Genomic DNA, 22,561 nt, shown 5'->3' with positions numbered 1-22,561 from the left:
GTACTTTTTTGTTTTTTATTAATATAGGAAATTCGAAAATTGCTTGTTAGTTTCATTATAAATAGCTAAAAAAAATATAGCTTTTTTTTTTTTTTTTTTTTAAATTAATTTCTATATTGCATATTTTTTTTTTTTTTATATATTTTTATTTTTATTTTATTTCAATTTTACATATTTTCTTTATTTTAATGTTACATTGATTATATTATTTATTATTATTATTTTTATTTATTTTTTATATATTTTATAACACAATTTTTAAATATTTATTCATTAACCTTAATTAATAAATAATATATATATTTTTTTTTTTAGTTTTTGAACTCAACTTTTACATATTTTCCTTACGACAGTCAATAACCACTGTGCGCTGGCTGTTACAATAATTTAACCAGCTAAATGCACGTGCTGCTGCTGCTGCCGCTGCTGCTGTCGCAGTCGACGTCGCGACGCCTCGTTGACAAGTACCGGTATTATGGGCAATGTCAGTTGCAGTTGCATAACTGCTGCAAATTTATGCTGCTTAGCAGCAGCCATCGCAGCTTTATGCATATGTATGCTGAGAGCTGATCATATATGCATGCTCATCTACGTTTGTATGTATATGTGTGTGTGTGTTAGTGCTGTGTCGTTATATTAGCATTCAGCGCGTGATTAGCACTAACGGCGCAGTTCACATGACGCTGGCGCTGACTGCGATGCTGGCAGCGGCTGTTACTGCTGCGGCGCGGCGGCTGCACTTGTTGCTTGACCGAGATTCGCAGGGTTCTTGCACAAGCTAACAGCAGCCACTGCTTCTCCATACAATAACAAAAAAAGACAACAACATCTTCAACAGATGTGACAATAATGGCCGAAAAGCCGTTAATCGGGTTTGTTTTGTATTTTTGTTTTGAATTTTTTTGGGTATTTTTTTGCATTTAATTTTTTTTTTTTTTTTGCGGCAACGTTTTATTGTGAGCTTTGTATTTTTTGACATTTATGTGACAATCTGTTCTTGATCGGAAATAAAAAAAACTTAATTAAGCATTGCAACTTACTTTTGGCAGGCATTGTTTGGTCTGTGCTGAAAATGGCTTGGAATTGAGCTTGAGCTTACCTGAAAATACATAGAGAATACAAAATGAGAATGTTATATGATGTCTATATGTATATGTTGGCATGTATGTGGTTAGGATATGTCTTGATTGACTGATGGATATGTGGGAATTTAATTTTGCTTTGATCTATGATAATACCAATACCAATACCAATACCAATACCAATACCAATTTCCAATAACCTTTAAAGCTAATACTGTTTACCATTTATTTAGATGCTTTAGATGGTTGAAAGGGCACCTTCAGATTATTGCTTATCATACAATAGTATAATTATATGTACATATGTATGTAGATATCACTTGGTTTATTTGTATATATATTTTTAAAGCAATTTCATGCAAAGTCGATGTTTTCCAATGTGTCATGCCCAAAATTTAAGGTTCCATCTATTATTATTAAATTTGTTTTGTTTATTTAATTGTGTTACAAAGAATTAATTCTAGATAACAAAGTTGCCTTCAGGCAGATCTATAGGATATACAATGGAGGACAAAAGTATTTTGACAACGCATTGCAAAAACTTTAACCGCTTATTTCTGCGTGCTGAGAGAAGTAACGGTACCCATTATATTTTTTAGAGAGAGCAAACATACTAGGCTTTAAGTGACCATAATATTGCATTGATGACATGACTCATTGTTTTTCTATAATTATTTGCATGGCGGATTATCATTATTTAGGTGGACAAAAGTATTTTGACATTAATATTTATTAAATAAAGTGAGACAAAAACTTAACAATGGTAATAGTAACTAAAATATTAATTAGAATTAAACCCTCCTTTACTATCTGCAAGCGTCTAGGGATCGATCTAACCAAATTTTGTAATGTTTCTATTGAAAAATCCTGCTAAGGTCCTCAAACCTCAGCAATCCGTCTCCTTGGGCGTTCTTGATAAGTCTAAGCTACGTTTTACTTTTGCGTAAGCCTACACATTCTCCATAATATTGAGATCAGAGCGCTGAGGTGGCCAATCATATGTATTGACTTCAATATTCCCAGAAAATTCAGTTAAAATATGGACCTTGGGGCATGGAGCATTGTCCTGCTGCAGTATACATGATTTTCCAATGAGCCGGTAACCGGAATTCGATGAGTGGTCATTCAGGACACGTAAATAATTATCCCTCTTCATTTTTTCATTAATTAATATCAAATTGGAGAGGCTATTGACACATGCGAGCCCCCAGAGCATTACCGATTCTTCAGCACGTGGGTACATACGCCTCTTTTTTTGCGAATATTCTTTGGCAACCTGTTATAAATCGCTTTTTTTAAATCCAGGATACCCAAAGGAACTATCGTCCATCCATAATACTTTTCCCCAGAAGAATTGCGGCTTGCCTATGAGGGTTTTAGCAAATCGATACCTTTTTAGTTTATGTTATAGTGATATTAAGAGTATTGGAACATCTATAACGTAGAAAAATTTGCCTTCTTTCGCCGACTTGTGATAGTATTTCTGCTTATTGATAATTTATGATTATTTTTGGGCTTAATCGACATGACTTTTATGAAAATGCGCACATTTTCTTTAAGATTTGTTAATATGATGCGACCTTCTACAGGTTTTTTTGAATGAATTTCCGATCTGGCCTTCTTGTTTGAGTGAATCAGTTTTTTATTTTTTGTTAATTTAGTTGTAAATTGCGCATAGAGGTGCATTTTATAAGGCTGTAAGGTTTTCCACGGAAATACCTGCACAATTCTTCGTTTGCGACTAATTTTTTAATGATTTCACTTAATCACGTTGTTTGCCCATAAGTTACCGAAAACTATTATCAAATAATGGCTATTATTAAAGAGGACACCAAAAATAACTTAAAAGGAAAAAATATGTATTTTTGAATCCAAGCAAATTACCGAAAATGAATTTGAAAGGGAATGTCAAAATACTTTTGTCCACCTAAATAATGATAATCCGCCATGCAAATAATTATAGAAAAATAATGAGTCATGTCATCAATGCAATATTATGGTCACTTAAAGCCTAGTATGTTTGCTCTCTCTAAAAAATATAATGGGTACCGTTACCTCTCTCAGCACGCATAAATAAGCGGTTAGAGTGTTTGCAATGCGTTGTCAAAATACTTTTGTCCTCCATTGTATAATTGCTCGTTGTTCCAAATGCCAAAATTTGTTTATTATAGCTCGAAGCTTGTGTAACATGTACATATGTATTTTTTTTTTTTAACTATTACATATACAACTGATCATCTAGTCTTGAGCTACTCTTTTACAAATACTTTCAATACAATATTTCCACTGTTGATTTGCTGATCTATTTGATATACATATGTGTATGTATTATCCACAGCTATATTATTCACAATTCAGATTAAACTTTAAGATCTAAATAGAATATATATTTATTTAAGTGAGGATATATCTATAGGTACGGATGTCCATAAATAGAGGAGTTCGAGAATCAATTCGCCACGCCCTCAATGAGCCGAGATTATCAATATACAAAATTTCTATGCCTTGGTATATGCTATAAAAATTTCTAGCCTTTAGTTTAATTTTGTTCTATTATTTAAGGTGACAGAGTGCAACCAATATACTCTTTTCATGTCATGAGCTAGTATAGAAATATTTCGGTATTATTTGTATATCCAGATATCAAATATCATTTATAGTATATTTTTAGACATAAAAATATAGTAAGTTAAACTAAACACTGACTAAATCAAAGTTAACGAACTTTCGCAAAGTTTTTTCAGTAAGTTGAACAAATCGCTACACAAGTGGCGCCATCTAGCTGCGAGTAGTGGCAATTCTGAAAGCTTGCATTGAAAGCTTTCGTCAGCTGTTGCGGGTTAGCTTAAAGCTAGTACAAGTCTTGCACCTGCGCAAACAGCATCTTAGCTGTGTCAATGATTAATTAACAGGTGCGCGATCAAAAGACCTTGCAAAATATTTATTTGCACTGGAGAGATAGAGCGTGCGAGAAAGAGAGAGCAAGCGGGTGAGAGGGTGAGAGACGCAGTTGTAGTAGGAGGAATGCTGAAACAGGTAAATGGCTCTGAGTTTGTAGAGACGTTTGCCATCTGTCATTGGAGCATGCGAATGGCTTATAAATAAGTTGCACTTAGTTGCTAAATGCCGAATGGCTGCTGGCAAACGAGTTTAGCACTAACATAAAAAACCAAACACACACACAAACACACACATAGACACACCTGTCGGCAGGCTATAAACAATAAAACAATGATAAGGGTTGGCGGGGGTAGCATGAGGTTGTTGATGGCTTGCCCAAGACATAATCAAATTAATAGCCAATAATTGAGTTTAGATTGGAATTCGAGTTTGAGTTGAATAAGTTAGAGTTGAGTTGAATTTCAGTTCAAATTCAGTTTAAGTTGAGTTCGAGTTATGGCTGAGTTGAGCTGGGGTAGAAGTTCAAGTTCAAGTTCAAGCTGAAGTTGTTGTTCGAGTTGCAGTTGAAGTTGAGTTCGAGTTGAGTTTGAGCTGAGGTGAAGTTGAGGTTGAGTTCGAACTGAGGGTGAAGTTCAGTTGAGATGGAGTCGAAGTTCAAGTTGGTAGATTTCAGTTCAAGTTGAGTTTGAGTTGCTTTGAGTTGGAGTTGAATTTGAGTTTGAGCTGAGGTGAAGTTGAGACTGAGTTCGAGTTGAGGGTGAAGTTCAGTTGAGATGGAGTCGAAGTTCAAGTTGGTAGATTTCAGTTCAAGTTCAGTTTGAGTTGCTTTGAGTTGGAGTTGAATTTGAGTTTGAGCTGAGGTGAAGTTGAGATTGAGTTCGAGTTGAGGGTGAGTTTAGGTGGAGTTGAAGTTCAAGTCGTTGGAGCTGAGTTGAAGTTGAGTTTGAATTTAGGCTGAAGTTCAGTTGAGATGGAGTCGAAGTTCAAGTTGGTAGATTTCAGTTCAAGTTGAGTTTGAGTTGCTTCGAGTTGGAGTTGAATTTGAGTTTGAGTTGAGTTTGAGCTGAGGTGAAGTTGAGATTGAGTTCGAGTTGAGGGTGAGTTTAGGTGGAGTTGAAGTTCAAGTCGTTGGAGCTGAGTTGAAGTTGAGTTTGAATTTAGGCTGAAGTTCAGTTGAGATGGAGTCGAAGTTCAAGTTGGTAGATTTCAGTTCAAGTTGAGTTTGAGTTTGAGTTGCTTCGAGTTGGAGTTGAGATTGAGCTGAGGTGGAGTCGAAGTTGAGTTCGAGTTGAGGTTGAGGTGGAGTTGAATTGAGATGGAGCTGAAGTTGAAGTGTTTGTTGGATTTAAGTTCAAGTTAAATTGGAGGCGGTTCGAGTTGGAGTTGAGTTCGAGCTAAGGTGGAGCCGAGGCTGAGTTCGAGTTGAGTTCTATTTCGAGTCGGGGCTTAGTTCGAGTTGAGCTTGAGGTTGAGGTGGAGTGGAGTGGAGTTTGGGTGGAGTTGAGATTCTGGTTAGTCGATTTCAGTTTAAGTTGAGTTGGAGTTGAATTTGAGTTCGAGTCGGGGCTTAGTTCGAGTTGAGGTGGAGTTGAAATTCATGTTGTTGAGTTGAAGTTGAGTTCGAGTTGAAGTTGACTTCAAGTGCTACTTGAAGTTGAGTTTGATTTTGAATTCGAATTCTTTGTGGACTTGATGACGATGGGGTTGTTTGGCTGTTTGGTGGCACACGTAGTATGGAGGCGACGGGGGGGATGTTCGTGTTCAACGCTTACCTGCGCATTACCCATTAGAGCATCGTCTTCGATCTCAGCTGGCATTAGCTCGTCGACATTCGCATACAAAGCCTCCTCCACCTGATCTTGATGCTGATGCTGCTGTTGCTGCTGTTGCTGCTGTTGTTCGTGTTGTTGTAGATTTTGTTTCTTCTGTTGTTGCTTCAGATGCGCATTTAGATTTATCGCCGATTTTGATTTGCTTTTGGCGTAGCGAGCGGAACAGCGCAAGCTCTTAAGTACGCCATTGGCAAGCTTTTGTCAGCGATAGAGATAGAAAGAGAGAGATAGAGAGAGAGAGCGCGGGCATAAGGGGTATGGGCAGCAAATAGCAAAAGGGGCGGGTTGGGAGTTGTTGGGCGTAAACTTATTTTAAGTAGCATTTCGATATATATATAGTATATGCGTTTTATAATCCGAGGTGCAAATTGCGATGACTTAAGCTCTAAGTATTTTCTGCTGCTCAGGTATTGGTGCAGTTGCTGAGGAGGGGATAGGGGAGGCGGGCAGTGGAGGAGTATGGAGTGTGGAGTGTGGAGTGTGGAGTGTGGAGTGTGGGGGATTGTTTACTCTGTGCTATCCACTTTCTATTGGCCAGACGTGCCGGCATGTGCCATGATGTTCAGCGGCCAAGCGGTGTCACTCACCGCGCTGATGCCCAAAACTATGGCTCTGCCGACTTCCGGCACAAGTCGACAACAACTGACAACAACAACAATGTCTAACAACAACTGGCTGCATAAGTGTTAGGTTAGATACCCTGTCGCCTCTCGACTGGCCATTGATGATTCAATGGACTGCGTTGCAGCGCCGCTTTCTATATATAGACATATGACCGATGTTGGCAGCGATTGCAAAATGTCGATAAAAATCAATGAACTCGGCAATTAGCAACAACAAAATCGACTTAGTTGAAATAATTAATGAATTGCTAAGCACTGCGCATTTGCGAGCAACAACAACAGCAACAAACAACAACAACAACAGCAGCAAGAAAAATAACATTTAAAGAGAGTAAACAATTGTTGCGCATACGCCGCGTATGCCCTGGCTGTTGTTTTTGATGTGGGCCAAACAATTAAGCCGCAGCGCTGCCAAAAGAAAGTTGATGTGGCAACAACATGTGGCACACCTCGCCTCAATGTTGTTGTTGTTGTTGTTGTTTGTTGTGCAAGGGGAATATAAACGAGTCTGACCAGAACCAACAACAGAACCAGAACCAGAGCCACAACCAGACACCAGAGCCAGTTCCATTAGCAGTTCCATTACCAGCTCCATTGCCAGTTCCCGAATTCAATTCAGAACCAGCCAAACAGTTTCGATTGCGCACGGCAATTAGCGCGCTAACTATTCGCTGCAAAGCCCCGAGTCGAGAATGTCGCGCTGCGAGCTGCACGTAGCTTCAGATTGCGCAAATTAAAAATACAAAAAAAAAGCAAAATAAAAACGAATAATAATAATACTAAAATACAAAAACAAACACACACACACACAAATACACAGACCCATTGACGAATTGACGCGGCAAGCTTGTAAAGTGTAAAAGCAATTATTTGCTAAGCGAGGGCTGTTTGACAAGTATATATAGTATAGTATATAGTGTAGTATAGTATATTATTAAGGCTATTCATTCTACTTCTAGGGGGTACTCGACGAGCAGATACCCTGATGCCTGGGCAGAGCTGCTATTTCTCTTCTCTTTCCATTCCACTCCGCTCTGTTCTTTATTAATTATTTTATTGAATTTGTTTTCTTTAACCATTTTTATTGTTCATTTCTGCCTCTCTTCTCGTCTCTCTGACTTCCTTTCTCTTTTTATTTTCTGCTGTTACATTTTCCTTTTCTCGACGATTCTCTTTTCTTCTTATCTTGTTCTTTTCTCATTCTGTTCACATTATTGCTCATTATCTTTTCCTCTGACACTCTCCTCAGCCTACCATCTTCCATTCTCTTCCCGTGGTCTTCTCTTCTTTACACTTCCCATCCTCTTTTTTCTCTGCTCTTTTCATATTCTTCTCTTCTTTAGCCATTATTCTCTGTTCTTAACATCCTATGCTCCCTTTCTCTTTCCATTTAATCTCTTCTCTTCCTTTTCCTTTCTCTTCCCGTTGCTTTATCATCTCTTCACATTCGGTACTCCTCTCACATTTTTCTTTTCTTCTCCTCCCATCTCGTCCCAATCTTTTCTGCCCTTTTTTCCGTAGTCGATCTCTTCTTCTTAATCCCAGATCGTCTTAATCTTAGCTCCCATTCTCTTCTGCTTGAGCAACCCTCGTCATGGCACATGGCCCCTGGCACATTTCGAATTGCATCTAGTTTTACACTCCACTGGGCATCCCTGGGCAGACGAAGGGGCCGAGTCGGCTGGGCTGCGAAAAGTGGGCGGCATTCGATTCGATTTGATTCATCATCGTGTCGCTGACTAATGAAAATCTGATCGATTTGTCACACTCCTGTTATCGATCGACACTAAATTCAAAGTTCAGCAAACTGTCTGTGGCCCAAGGCGAGCTGCGATAAAAACTAGCGCAAGAGTTAATTATTGCAATCTAGCACAGATTTCAGTGAGATCGCGTTCAAGCTGAAAACTATTAATCCAAAGAGCAATAAAACTGTTCAGGGAGTGGAACTAAATCGATCGATCGACGCAATGCATCGATATGCAGATCTGTGAAGTAGCTGATTTTAATCAGAGTCAAGATCAATGTAGTCAGGATGATACATATATCCCTACTTGATTGATATATATATGCAGATCTGTCAGCTAGGCGAACTGAAAGTGAATTTAGATAGAGAACTACTTGGCATAGATTAAGATTCCTCATCTCTAATATCTAGTCTAGAAATCGATTTCATATTATGGACGATGTAGATGTATAGATAATTATAGTATATAGATTAACCTTCATCATCTCTTATATTATATCATCATCATCTCTTATATTATAGCTAAAGATTATTTAGTAACTCAGTTATTTTCTGTTCTCAAGAAGCAGCTAACATGTATTCCAAAATATCGATGACTTCATCCAATTTCACTTTTCCATTTGTAATTCAAGTTCTTTGTATTCTAAACAAGCAGATTTCACTTTTACAATAGACATGTCTTATATGAAATATCAAACTAATTTATCATATATTTATTTACAGACAAACTTAATTGACTAAATAATTGAGAATAGTATCCAATATATAGAATAAAAATATTTTAACATATATTATTATTAAATATATCGTATATATTCTACTTTATGAATTCAATATTCAGTGATTCATTGCTAAGAAAAATGATTGCCAATGCATTATACAGCATTATTATTATTACTGTTATTTGTGTTTCATATTCATTGTGCATTTTATGGGTGCTGCTATTTAATCAATATTTTTACGACTCCTGATTGGAATGGATTTTATTTGTTGATTGTTTGTTGGCTTGGCTACTTTTAGCGTTTCTTTCTATATTTTTTATAGGGTATTATCTGCCTGTACATTGCATAGTCGAAGATATCTTTGACCCTTTTCTACATTGCAGCATATTTATCGAGTTTGTGTCGATTTGTTTACCTCATATTATCAATTCATCAAGCCGATTGGCCGATAAATCTTTTGCAATGAGCTTTCCAGAATGACGAATCCTATTCGTCTATTCTTCCTGCTCTCGAGACTCAGATTAGTCATTTCACTCTCCCATAGCAGCAGCTGCGACTGCGTTAAGAGCTTTATATATTTGTCTCTCTCTCTCACTCACTCGTACACAGTGAGCCTTAGAGGATATTGCATTAGCTAGAAATATGCAACGTGTAGCTAAGACACAAACCTTTTCGGATAATATTCAGGCAGCAATTCTCAGCCTCACTAATACTACTGCAACAGCAGCAGGTAATTATGAAATGGGCAAATTATATATTATATGGCTTGCTTATATATTAGATATGAGAAATCAGATACAAATATACATATATAAATGGCAAGGGGATCAGTTTTTCAAATATATTTTACTTTAAGAGCTTTCCATACACTTAACTATTTTATTTATCAATTTAAAATTGTCTAGTTATTATATAATATTATATTATTTATGGAAAGGGTATTTTATGTTCCACTTATTACATTTATATTATATATAGAAAGCGTATTCTATGCTCAACTTATTTGATATCAACAATTAGTCTCACTTCATAGTTTATTTATCAATTTAGGAATGTTTTGGTACTAAAAACTCTGCCTGATTAGATATAAATATATTGTCTATTGTGGGTCAGTGACAATTGCACACACACATACACATACCTCCAGCCACGCCCACCACGCTGACAATCATTATTTGATGTGTGACAAATTGCGCGCTGTTGAAACATTTCATTTATGACCAAATTCTGTGCAATTGTTTGTGAGCAGCAACAATTGAAGGCATTCAGCAAAGCGTCGAGAATGACGGCAAAGTAAATACCAATTCAGCCGAGCTGAATGCGCGCTGAGCCAAGTGAAACTTTTCCGAATATCTATGCCTCTCTCCCTCTGTCTCTCTTTCTCTCTCTCTCTCCGTGCTCGAGTGCTAAAAAGTATGCGAGCTATCATTGTTTAGAGATTGCTTTGTCACAAATATTTTCAACACAATTTCAGGTACAGCAGAAAGTTCTGAGTGGGGAGTGCACGACTAGCAGATACCCTGTACACTAAGGTGAGTTTAAATATTAATAACAGGCTATATATGTATATATACATCATGTATGGGTAGTGCTCGACTAGCAGATACCCTGCTCTCTAAGCTAAGTTTATATATCAATAATGCTATGCTGTCTGTATATATATATATGTATACCTCAAAAGTGGGAAGTTAGCTCAGAGTCGAGTCTATATATCAATTATTCTATGCTCTCTGCATTTGTCATTGGTGGGAAGTGCACGACTAGCAGATACCCTGCACTCTAAGCAAAGCTGCTGTTTCAATCATTTTATGTTCTCTGTTTGTATACATTCGTGGAAAGTGAACGATTAGTAGATACCCTGGACTCTATGCAGAGCTGCTCTTTCAATCATACTGTATTATATGTACATCAGGTGTGGGCAGTGCTTTATGTATATATTTATATATCAAGATTGTGAAGTGCATGCCATGCAGATACCCTGGACTCTCAGCAAAGCAGGTGCTTCAAGCACACTCTATATTCTCTGTACATACTGATGTATGCAAACATAGCTGGGAAGTGCCTGACTAGCAGATAGCCTGAGCTTAAAGCAGAGTTGCTATGCTTTCATACACACGCACACATCAGCACTCGCTCTGCTTACTGCGCAGTTCACGCAGCGACTGCACTTGGGCTGCGCTCAAGGTCTCCACTGTGGGAAACTAATTGTTCAATAACTTTTTAAGATTCATTTCTGTAATGAGCGCAATAATGACATTCAGATATGTCCATCAATTTGTATGGCGTTAATCACGGGAGGTAAGGGAGGTTGAGCTATGTTTAGGGAGTTAACAAAAATTTGTTTATTTATCACAGGGATCTAGAATTTCCAACTTTAAGATCGAATCAGCTCATCAGATCAAAAATATAAGTAGACAGCACTACCTCTGAAATACATTTTTACAAAACCAATATGCCCCAAATTTCCAGTTTTAATGGGTATAATAAACAAGCTTAACTAGTTCAATTCAGAGTCAGGGAACCGAACATATTTATATTTATTTATTTATTGTGTGTGTTTGTGTGTGTCTACAAAAATAAAAGAATTTATTAAAGCTTTACCAAAGATAAATCAATATATTCCGATTTATGGCTCGAAATTAGCTTAGAACAATTTACAATCAACTTGGAAATTCGAACTCGTATCTCCTCAGACTTTTTTTTTACATAATATAAAAAATGCAATTTATTAAAAATAAATTAAGGCTTTAAGCCTGTTTCAATATACAAACCGGTTCGAGACTTGAATTTCAATGTATTAAAAAAAAGTTTAATCCAGACACAATTGATTTAGCAATACTATAAACAAATAACTTGAAAGTCAATCAATAAATTTATCTAATCATATTCCGAAAGATGCCAATTTTAGCTAAAGATTAAAGATCCCAGGTATTGTATTAAACAAGAAGGCATGAGTGATTACAGAATGAAGTTAAGAAAACCAAGAATAGTTGATCATGCTTCCAGGAAAGTATTATGTATGTATTTTATAGTATTATTTATTTATATCTAATAAATTGTGAAATACGTTTTAATAAATATGGAACCACTTTTTACAGAAATTTCAAGTGACATGATCTCGATGTATTTTAAAAAATATTTTATATTTCAACATATATTTATAAAAAAAAAAAAAAAATTAAAAAAAAAAAAACTATAATTCTATTTATATTATACAATTAAATATATATTTCCATTTATTTAAAAAAAATCTACAATGATTCGCCAATCTACAATGATTCCATGTATGTTTTTTCTAATTTTAATTTTTTATTTTTTCCAAGTGATTTTTTCTCAGAAGTCTTTGGCCTCTGGCCTATAGTGCCTCAGCCTGAGCCTGAGCCTGAGCCTTATTTCATCTATATATCAAATCTAATCTATTTGGCTGTTTGTCCGTGTGCGTGTTCGTGCTCGCGCGCTCACGCGCTCACGACACTTGCTCCGCTCTAATGCACAATAAATACGTTTATCTTCTGCTCAAGCTTCCACAGTTGAATTGGCCTGTTCTGTATTTGGTCAAAAGCCCCAACTCATGCGGGTGGCTCTATAAATTTCTACTGACAAATGTTTCAGACTTCTAATTGTTGTTGCTTGCTGTCAGTGTGTTGTTGTTGTTGTTGCTGTTGTTGCATTTAACGAGGTCGCGCGCGCCTAGGCTCGAGTCGAAGTCTGGGCACGTTTTTGTTACCATTTCAAAATGTTTTTATTTAGTTATTTTTGTTCGAGTTTGGTGTTTGTCTCTATGAAAATCAATGAACATTCAAGTTTCCACGGTCTGGCCGGCGCTCGCTCGCTCTCTCAGGGGGCTCAGCTGCTGCTGCTGCTCGTATATGGGCCATTGAGCTGACCGTAGCATTGAACGTGACTTGGCTTTAACCGACTTTTTGCTGCGTTTCTTTCTCCATCTTCTGCTGCTTCTTCTTCTTCGGCAACTTCTGCTGCTACTGTTGGTTTTCGTGCCTGCTGTGCCCCCGTTTCAAGGTCGCCGCTGCACGTCTTGTGTGCCGCCCATGACTGGGATTATATTTGGGCCACATTTCCACACACTTGGCTTTCCACGCTCCGAGCCCAACTGAGACAGTTAGTCGGCGTAGCGCTGTTTTTAGCCGGCCTAACTGTAGTTGCGGCTATTTGTCAAAGTTTTGCACAAGTTTTTTTTGTTCACCATTTTATTTTTAACATGCCATAAAAAAAAAGCAAAACAACTTAAAAACATATATATCATTATAATCACAAGTAAATAAAAAAAAGTATATATGTATAAAGGTGTATATGTACATATGTGCTTAACACTATTGTTGTTGCTGCCGTTGATGAGCGCGCAAAGTTTATCATTTCTGTATACCCTGACAATGAAAAATCGGGGTATAATGATATTGCTAGGCAATAGGTAACGGGCAGGAGCACGGTCTAAATAGATCCCAGAACCTATAAGAGCTAGAGACTTGACATTGTTTCAAAAAAATCGATAACTATTCCAATGTTGGGGATATCGATTCCAAATCGTAACAGAATTCACTTATAAAATTATTTCCCTTATATCTTTAAAGTTAAGTGCCTCTAAATTAGGTATTTCGATTTAGCTGAATTTTATACAATTTTGATTTTTTAAATAATTTATATATTGGCCTTAGATTTATCCGCTTCCATTGAAATTTGCACAAAACTTATTTTAGGGCTAGGGAGGTAAATGAATCAAGTATGAATCTCATTCATTATCCCCATTTTGTAAGTTTGATCACGAAGTTCCATCTAATACACAACTTATTCGACATATGCGTAAGCTATAATATAATATAATAAGTTATAATACCCTGCGCAGTCGCTGTGTCGACTGCGAAGTCAGCAGAGCACGCACTATGTGTGTGTGTGTGTTGCTTCTTGTATACTCAGATAAGAAACGAAGAATTATTGGAATATCATTTCATCAAATTCAGGGTTCAGGGGATTTCGTAGTCGAACAGTTTCGTCTAGAGCTTTCTGAATTGTTTATATTTTCGCTGTTGCATACCCCCAGCCGCCTCCTCTATGGCCCCCTCTAGTCATCCTCTTTACCCTTTTTGTAGTTTGCTATTTAAGCTGGCAAACAAAAAAAGAAGAAGAAGAAGAAGAAGAAGAAGAAGAAGAAATTATTAACACAACAACGCAGCATTTCGGCACTTTCACTGGATAATTGTCGCTAAATTTCTTTGCTCTGCCTCCAGCTTCCATTTGGCCAATTTGCGCAGCTCGCAGACAATCGAAAAAAAAAAAAAACAAAAAACAAAAATAAAATGCCAACAAGTACGCTCCACATAACTCTTTATATGATCAACTACTGGCGATGATACAAAGAAGAGAGAAGAAAAACAGAGACACGAACATCAATAAATATTCCCTATAATTGTTGTAGTTGTAGAGATGTGCTAGCGGAAAAAGTTAAAGCTAAACAAGCAAGAAAGCTTTAGTCGAGACTGCTCGACTAGGAGATACCCTGGGGCAATATTATGAGAACTTGAATAATTTCATTTGTAGACATACAATCATAATGAAATTCAAATGAAATTCAGATCGTAATCATATAGGGAAAATATGTGTACATTCCAAAGCACAAGTCTCTAGTACTTGAAATGCATTTTTTACAAATTGGGGTCGAAGGGGGCGTGGTATCCAAAATTCGTAAACGACAAAATCTTCGTATCGATCAACTGTATATACACATAAATCTGAAGTCTCTATGTCTAAAAGTGCTCAAATTAGCCTGAAAAAAGAAAATCAATTTTTCGATTATTCTCGTTAAAAAAGTTATCGAAAAATATGATAAGCTTGTACTGCGTATGGTACTCACGAGTATGCAAATTTCAGCTCTCTAGCTTTTATAACTTCTGAGATCGACGCACTCATACGGACGGACGGACGGATTCAGCTCTTCGTGCTGATGAAGAATATACATATATACTTTATGGGGTCTGCGATGATTCCTTCTGGCCATTACATACTTTTTCACAAAACCATTATAAACTGAATTCCCATTTTGAATAGGTTCAGGGTATAAAAAAAATACATTAAATTGCTAATGTTTTCTTTTTGTATTTATATATATTACTATATATAACTGGAACAAACTATGTTATTAATAATTATGAACTTTATTCAGCGCTTTGGCAATTCTATTTTCATTTGTCTATATAATACTTATCTTACATGATATTTTCAGACTAAGCGTATAAGATCCTTCTAGTTAAGTTCAAGATCCTTCTCCAGAGAGTGCTCTAATTGAAGGCGCCGGAAGAATAATTAAAGTCTAAGAGATTAGGTACTCAATATATGCTTTATAGACGACAGACTTCTTATGAAATTTGCTGTCCCAACTATGTATAACTATAACTATTTATAGATTTTTTTTTTAATGTGAGACGATCTTTATTTAAACCTACATAAACTTAAATTTGCAAGATTCTTGCTCTTATAGCATATGAAGAGGAAGTACATGTGGACAGATGAATGAGTGAGAGATTAAAGAGTAGACTGCTGAGCAAACGGACGGAGTTCTGCCCGGCTAGACAGATGGATCAGTCAAGTTAAAGCCTCGGTTGTTGCGATCGCTCCTGAATATTTGCAGTGGAGAGAGACAGATGGTCAGAAGATGAATCGATAGATAGATGGAGGGCCGGACAGGCGAATAGACGTACGGAAAGATGGATGGACATGCGAATAGATGGACGGACGAACAGAAAGAAAGACAGAGGCTAAATTAACTCAACTATTGCCTCTAAGCAATATACATATATTCTGTGGGCGACAAACAGACGGACGGACTGGCAAAAGGGAAGACAGCTGAACGAACGGATGGACGGACTGGCGAAAGGGAAGATAGCTGAACGAACGGACGGACTGGCAAAAGGGAAGACAGCTGAACGAACGGACGGACGGATTAGTATAAATCAACTAGCTTGTTGCATCTGGTCAAAAATATAACAAATTCTGAGGACAGACAAATCGGAAGATAAGAGGAAGACAGAAGGATAGACCGACAGCCAGGCCGTCGCACGAGTGGACGAACCGACAGACGGACGGACGGAAAGTCGAATGAGGAACGGATGCATGAAATGACATAGAGGCACATCTGAATGGAATCGATTGCTGCTAAATCTACTGCATATTGAGCCTCCCTTTTGCAAAGAAGCATTTAGCAGTTCCGCTTCTTTAGGCAAACCAAAATTTCCATTTAAGCCGCATTTGCCATCCCAGCCACTGTGATTCCCACTGTGATTGGTAAGCTAATGGTGAAGGCATTTCAGTGGCATTCACAATTGCTTGGATTTTCGTAGAAATCGAAACCGCAATAGCCAATAGCCAATACCGAATACCGAATACCGAATACCCACTATTCACAATCGACCATCCACAGCCCATTTCCTATTTACCATTTCCCACTTTGGAGGGGGCCAATTATGGCAATTTGGGGCTGTGCCTGGCCTGGCCTGGCCTGCCGTGGCGTGGATTGGCTTGGCTTGGCTGACGCACTTGCGACACATGAAAATCAACTGACCAAGCGGCAATTGCCAGCTGCCAATTGGCAATTGGCCAAAGAGTTTCACCCGGGCAGCTACTCCTCTTCCTTTGCGCAGGCATGTGATAATGCTGATGCTAATGATAATGCTAATGCTGATGATGGTAATGGCAATGGCAATGGCAATGGGAGCGGCATCTGCATATCCGGTGGCCCAAGTTTTTCCGCACTCACTTTTTTTTCCCAACTTGACTTTTTACTTTACCTTACTTTTTTTTTATAGGTAATTTAAATATTTTCTTTACGAAACGAGCCTGGGTAATTAAAAGTTCATTGTCGTGGTGTGCTGTTGTTGTTGTTGTTGCTGGTGTTAGTTACCCAGCAGCCGGGCGCATTATGTGGAAACGATTTTGCAACATGCCAAAAAACAAACCAACAAAACAAGTAAAAAAAAAAAAACAGACAACAAACAAAAAATGGAAACCCAGCCAGCAAACCAGTTGAATGCGCTTCAGAAAAAAAAAAAAAAAAAATAGAAAATAAAAATTAAAAAAAAAGAAAAGAGAAGAGGAAAAACGTTTTATAGATACACACAACAAATTTTCCCACATGAAAATTATGACAAAATGTGCAGGAGGCGGCATCATCGAGTCATCGAGTCAAAGCCATCGTCATCATCAACGTCATCCCAGTCGAGAGGTAGAGGCAGCTGAGGTAGAGGCAGCCGGTAGAGGCGGTCGGGAGAGAGGCAGAGGCAACAGCAACAACTAGTCCGAGTGGCAGGAAAACCATGTGCGAAGATCACGTACCCAGTTCCATGTGCATAGTGAAAGTTGAAGCAGCTGCCCGGCTTTGGCTAGAGCTCGGCCTGTGTTGGCCATGGCCCGGCCCCGGCCCCGGCCCCAGCACCAGCCCCCGAGCCCCGGGCCGTTACCCGCTCGGCCAATGGCTGATGACAATTTGGCGTAATTGAACTTGAAGTTGCAGCAGTCGAGGAAGCAATCGCTGCCGCCTGGCTCAGCTGCACTCAGCGGCACCTGCGCCAAAGATGCGCCAGACACTCAGTCACGACATTTGCGCAATCAATGCGCATCGATAGATTGACGCATGGCCCACCGGAGTGCTGCAGTGCGGCAGCGCTGCAGAGCGGGGGTGATGCATGCACACAGACAGAGGCACAGTCACATCCGTCACTTGTTGTTTATCGGAATCAGTTAAGGCCCAAAGCATTGCCAATGGTCATAACTTGATTAGAGGCCCAGTCATAGATAACAATCGGTGCTCCCTCTTCCTCTCCCCCTCTCTCTCGCTCTCTCTCTCGCTCTTCGTCTTAGTGCAGTTGGTTCTACGTGCGGCTCCCATTGTTAGCGTGCAAAGAAAGTGGAGTAGTCCCACTGTAGACAAAAAACTAAACAAAAAACATTACAGACCCAAGTCATGCTCGTGAGCAAGTGTTGACGACTGCCCAATGCTCGTTAACAGCTTCGATTTGAGCTATATCAATTATCATAGACTGCACTCATTTCCTGATTTATACTATGCATCATCTAATATCATTCAGCGAACAGAGCGAACTCATTGTCTCATGCCCAGTCAGAAAAGTCTAATTTAATAGAGCCATAAAGAAACGAAAATGGGCGTGTCTGACTGGAAGATACCCGATGATTCTTGTATACCTATGACGAAAATGCATACGTGCACACTCGCATAGGCAACGATTGCACTTGGACTGATCTCATGGGCTTCACCACGATAAATTAGTTCTTGAATAACTTTTAATCCAGTTGGGCTTTCTTAATGAACATTTCAGGGCCTAATAACTTCAATGAGCTGTGTATTTATGCCAAAGGATAAGGCTCTACTATTTGAAATACATTGTAGGAATGTAGCCTGTACCTAATAGTTAGGAACTGCCAACTATCCCAGATCCGTGTATTCATCTCATAAAGCAAAACTTTGATTATACTACTTTTATTATATTACTGTGGATAGTACGGATACAAGTATTATATCTAACAATGAACTATTTAGAAGTTATCGATGTCTATATCCGTAGATATATCGAAAAGACAAAACGAATCGGCTTGTCATGCTCCATATATAGTTATATATACTTTAAGTATGTCTGCCACGCCTCCCGTTGCACTTATTTTGTACCGTACCAATATACCCCATATGAGCATTTACAATGTGTTCATGGCATAAAAACGAAGCACGCACATGGAACGAATCCAATATGCTCGTTTTCACTTTGACAGCAAACAGCAAAAAGTACGTGATCAAAGAACGTTACGATAATGACGAAAGAGAGAGACCGAGAGAGAGAGAGCGAGAGAGAGATAGTAGGGGGCATGCAGCATACGCGTGAGGCATACATAAACTAGATCGTATCGCGCCGATTTCTTATAAAGACATTAAATGCGATAGATGCCACAGATGCCACAGAGACATGCAACATTCTCTTGTTTTTTATTTTATTTTATTTTTTTACGATTTTTGCTGACCTGAACTCTAGTGAAATTGCAGCAGAAAATATTTTATGAAAGCATTTTCCAACATATATACATATGTATATACATTTGTATAGATAAATCGTTTATCTAATCAGGCTTGAAGTTTTGTATTTACTTTCTTAGATCTTTATTGACTTGAACTTTTTACATTAATTTCACAATTTCTGTTTGTTCGACAATTTCCTGGATTATGCTTAATAGATTCAGATTTTGGATATTTATACAGTACTTCTTTTCCATTATATGTTTATACATAGTATCTCATTAAAGAAAAACAACAAAGAAAAAGTATTTCACTTATTTCTCACTTTTGCTGGTGAATATCTTCCATCTTAAGCTCTTAACTTTATGTATTATATAACTGAGTTAATTTAATGACCTTTGCAACTGAATTTACTTAAGTATTTGTTATTTGTTTTTATTTAATGTGCAATTAGCACTTAAATTATGTTGATAAACTAAATTCGTTGTATCTGACTTAAACAAAGTTGAATGTGTGAATGCATTCAAAATTTCTGTTTTATATTTTGTTTGAATTAATAAATCAATTTGAATACGATTTGAAGTATGAAAGGGCATGAACGAAGTGAAAATACCCTAATGATTTTGAAAATCTTTTCATAGGGATTATATAAATATGTATGTATGTATTTTTGTTGAATATTTTTTTTCCGATAGAGGTAAATATTATTGTATAATGTGAAATATATAAATATAATTTTGTTTATTTTGCTATTTTTTATAGACTTATGAGCTTTATAAACATATACTTTCATGTATCTGATAAAGTGGTGAGTTTTATGTCAATAATATATTGAATATGTAATAAAAAAAAAAAAAAAAAAAAAAAAAATATATATATATATATATATATATATATATATATATATATATATATATATATATTCTCAAGAGAGATGGGAATGACTAGGTATCTAGCAAGACTATTTCCACTGATATAGAGTATATACGGATATCAGTTGATGCAGCAATTTTCATATTAATACATTTTTCATTCAAAAGACTAGAATTAAAAACTTCGTAAAAAAAAAATAATATAATTATAATAATAATTAATGTATATTAACTATAAAAATATATATTTTCTATGATTCCTAAATTTGACTTAATACATCAAAATCTACATTTGATACGCAAATTTAAAATAGTAATTCAAATATATACTAGATTAAATACCAAATTTAATCCAACATTTTGTGCTCAATATAAAAAATTAGTAAAAATGAATACAACAATTTGTATTAAAATATGAATACAACTATTTAAATGAAATGCCACAAGAAAAGCATAATACACATAATAAACAAAGGGTATACATGGGGTATTCATAGGGTATACAATCATTATACAAAGGCTGCTATATATCTCTTTCAATACCATGGAATATAACAATGGAGCACAGCTGCTACAGTTCAATAATTCTTAAACATAAAAGTTCTTTCACTTTTGCACCACTGTGCAGCACTTAACGGCAAAATTTCGTATGGCAAAAAAGCGAAACAAAAATAGGCCCTAAACAAGAAGCAAACATAAATCATTGTAGATCGCGAGACAGATAGAGAGTGCAGAGCATCTGTATCTATAGTTCGGGTTCGATTGGGGCCTGGCTGAGCGCGTCGAACCGCTAAGCGGGTCAGCTGCAGATGCGTGGGGCCAATTGGCCAATTGGCCAATCGGGCCAAGACAGGTTAATTAACGATTTGTGCTAATTAAGTTGCGCAGCTGTGACACAAGCCACGGCGGGTAGGGGGTAGGGGGTAAAGGGTGATTTTATGAAAAGGGGGGCTGGAGAGGGGTTGACAGCTAACGATGTCGTCCATCGCACAGCGAATTGTGCAAGCCAAATGTTGGTGTCAAAAGTTGTCGTCGTCGTTGTTGTTGTTGTTGTTGTTGTTGTTGATGTGGCTTTTGGGACGTGGATTAATTGTTGTTAGCATTAGTGCATTTAGAGTAGCCAAGTTAGTCGGTGTGCTTGGATTGATCGTGTTTTAGCATGCGGCAATCAACAGTGATTTAGAGCTCAACTCACCCATGAATTATCTCGGAATTGTGACATATTTTGTGCGGTCATATGGGGAGCACACTGGCGCCCAGTTAGCAGTCAGTTATTGGTAACAGGTATATGTAGATATATGCACTATATATATGTGTGTGTATATATATATATATATATTGCGATCTTCGCGTGCCGCGTTTACTTTCAATTTCGTTAACAATTTCTCGTTTTGTTTTTGTTTTTGTTTTTTTTTGCTAAAAGTTTTCGTTTTCCTTTGCGCTGCGGCGGCGGCGTCGACGGCGGCTTTTGGCTTTCATCTAAGCATTTTGTAAGCAAAGCTGGACACACTCGCACTCACACACATGCACACGCGCGGACACAGAGCAGCGCACGCACACATACAGCCGCAAGCTGCAGTTAAGCGTAACGCACGAAAATGAGCGCCAAAATGTACAAAATACAAAAACAACAACAACAAAACGCGGAGTGCGCGAGGGAGAGAGACGCACAGAGAGAGAATAGAGCGCTCGAATTGTTTGGTTTTGTTTTTCTTCTAGTACTTTTTTTTTTTTTTTTAATTTTTTTTGCAAGCACTCAGCCGCAACAGTGCACGACAATTATTATGTTTTATGTCAGGGCAAATACCCTACACAGGATACACTTGCTGCGATCTACCGTTTGCGCATCAGATGCAGATGCAGATTCAGATTCAGATTTAATTTCTGCTTCAGTTTCAGTTTCAGACACATTTGGGCCGCGCTTTAGTTACGGTTGGGGCACAGCCTTGCGTTTCATTTACGTTTGGCAGTTGCAGTTTCCCGTCTCCAGTTGTTAAGCAAAATACAAAAAAATGAATAAAACAACAACAAAAAACAGAAAAGGAAAATGAAACACCAACAGAAAATCACACACGACTGCTGTTGGCAAATAATGCAAACAGCTAAAAAAAAAAAAAAAAACAAAAACGGCAAAAATAACCGCGATAAGCAATTAGCGGAGCGCGGATTTTGCTCTCGAATGCTGCGAACCGAACTTGTTGACTCTTCGCCGCTTACTAAACACCAACTGCTCCAGTCGGCCGCTGCTCAGCCCGATACTCAGTCTCCACAGCCCGCGCCACGCACCCCTTAACTGAGTTGGCTGCAGCTACGAACTTTCTAAACGCTTTGCCGACTCTCATTGCTCATCGCTCATCGCTAGTTCGCCCGCTCGCCGCACGTCGCTCTCCGTTCACCGTTCGCTGTTCGCCATTCGCCATTCGCCGCTCTTCAGACTTGATTTTCTTTTAGCAAGTGCTGGCTGAGCCAACAACAGGTGGGCCGCCATCAGCTGGTGCATTGCTCGGCTTAGCCGATACACGAACCATTGCAGCGAATATTTAAATCGAAATCGCAGCGAGTACTTAATTCCGAATTTTTTTACAAAGCTTTAAAGCTTGCTGCGCACGCGCTGTGGGCTCGAAAATAAAACTGTTATGGAAGTGCCTTAAGAAATTCGTTATTATTAATTGCAAATTTAAATAAGTACGTACATTAATAAATACGTTAGTTTTGTAAGTATAAATATATTTATTGTTTATATTAAAATTTTCGAGTT

General features: G+C 37.7%; 1 protein-coding gene across 1 annotated transcript; it reads right to left on the bottom strand.

Moving 5' to 3' along the window:
* Positions 1-131: 131 nt before the first annotated feature.
* LOC149268010 (uncharacterized) lies at positions 132-22,041 on the bottom strand. The gene is made up of 3 exons (XM_089474186.1): positions 20,999-22,041; positions 5,756-6,010; positions 132-1,099 (listed from the first exon to the last, which is right to left on the bottom strand). Exons 1-3 carry the CDS (start codon positions 21,038-21,040, stop codon positions 1,037-1,039), a joined length of 360 nt encoding a protein of 119 aa, XP_089330312.1. The 5' UTR covers positions 21,041-22,041; the 3' UTR covers positions 132-1,036.
* Between the last annotated feature and the right edge of the window lie 520 nt (positions 22,042-22,561).

Source organism: Drosophila arizonae, chromosome X (assembly GCF_054131065.1).
Source record: "Drosophila arizonae isolate 15081-1271.41 chromosome X, UAZ_ARI_1.0, whole genome shotgun sequence".
Classification (NCBI taxonomy): domain Eukaryota; kingdom Metazoa; phylum Arthropoda; class Insecta; order Diptera; family Drosophilidae; genus Drosophila; species Drosophila arizonae.
This window is presented reverse-complemented; position numbering and strand designations above follow the sequence as displayed.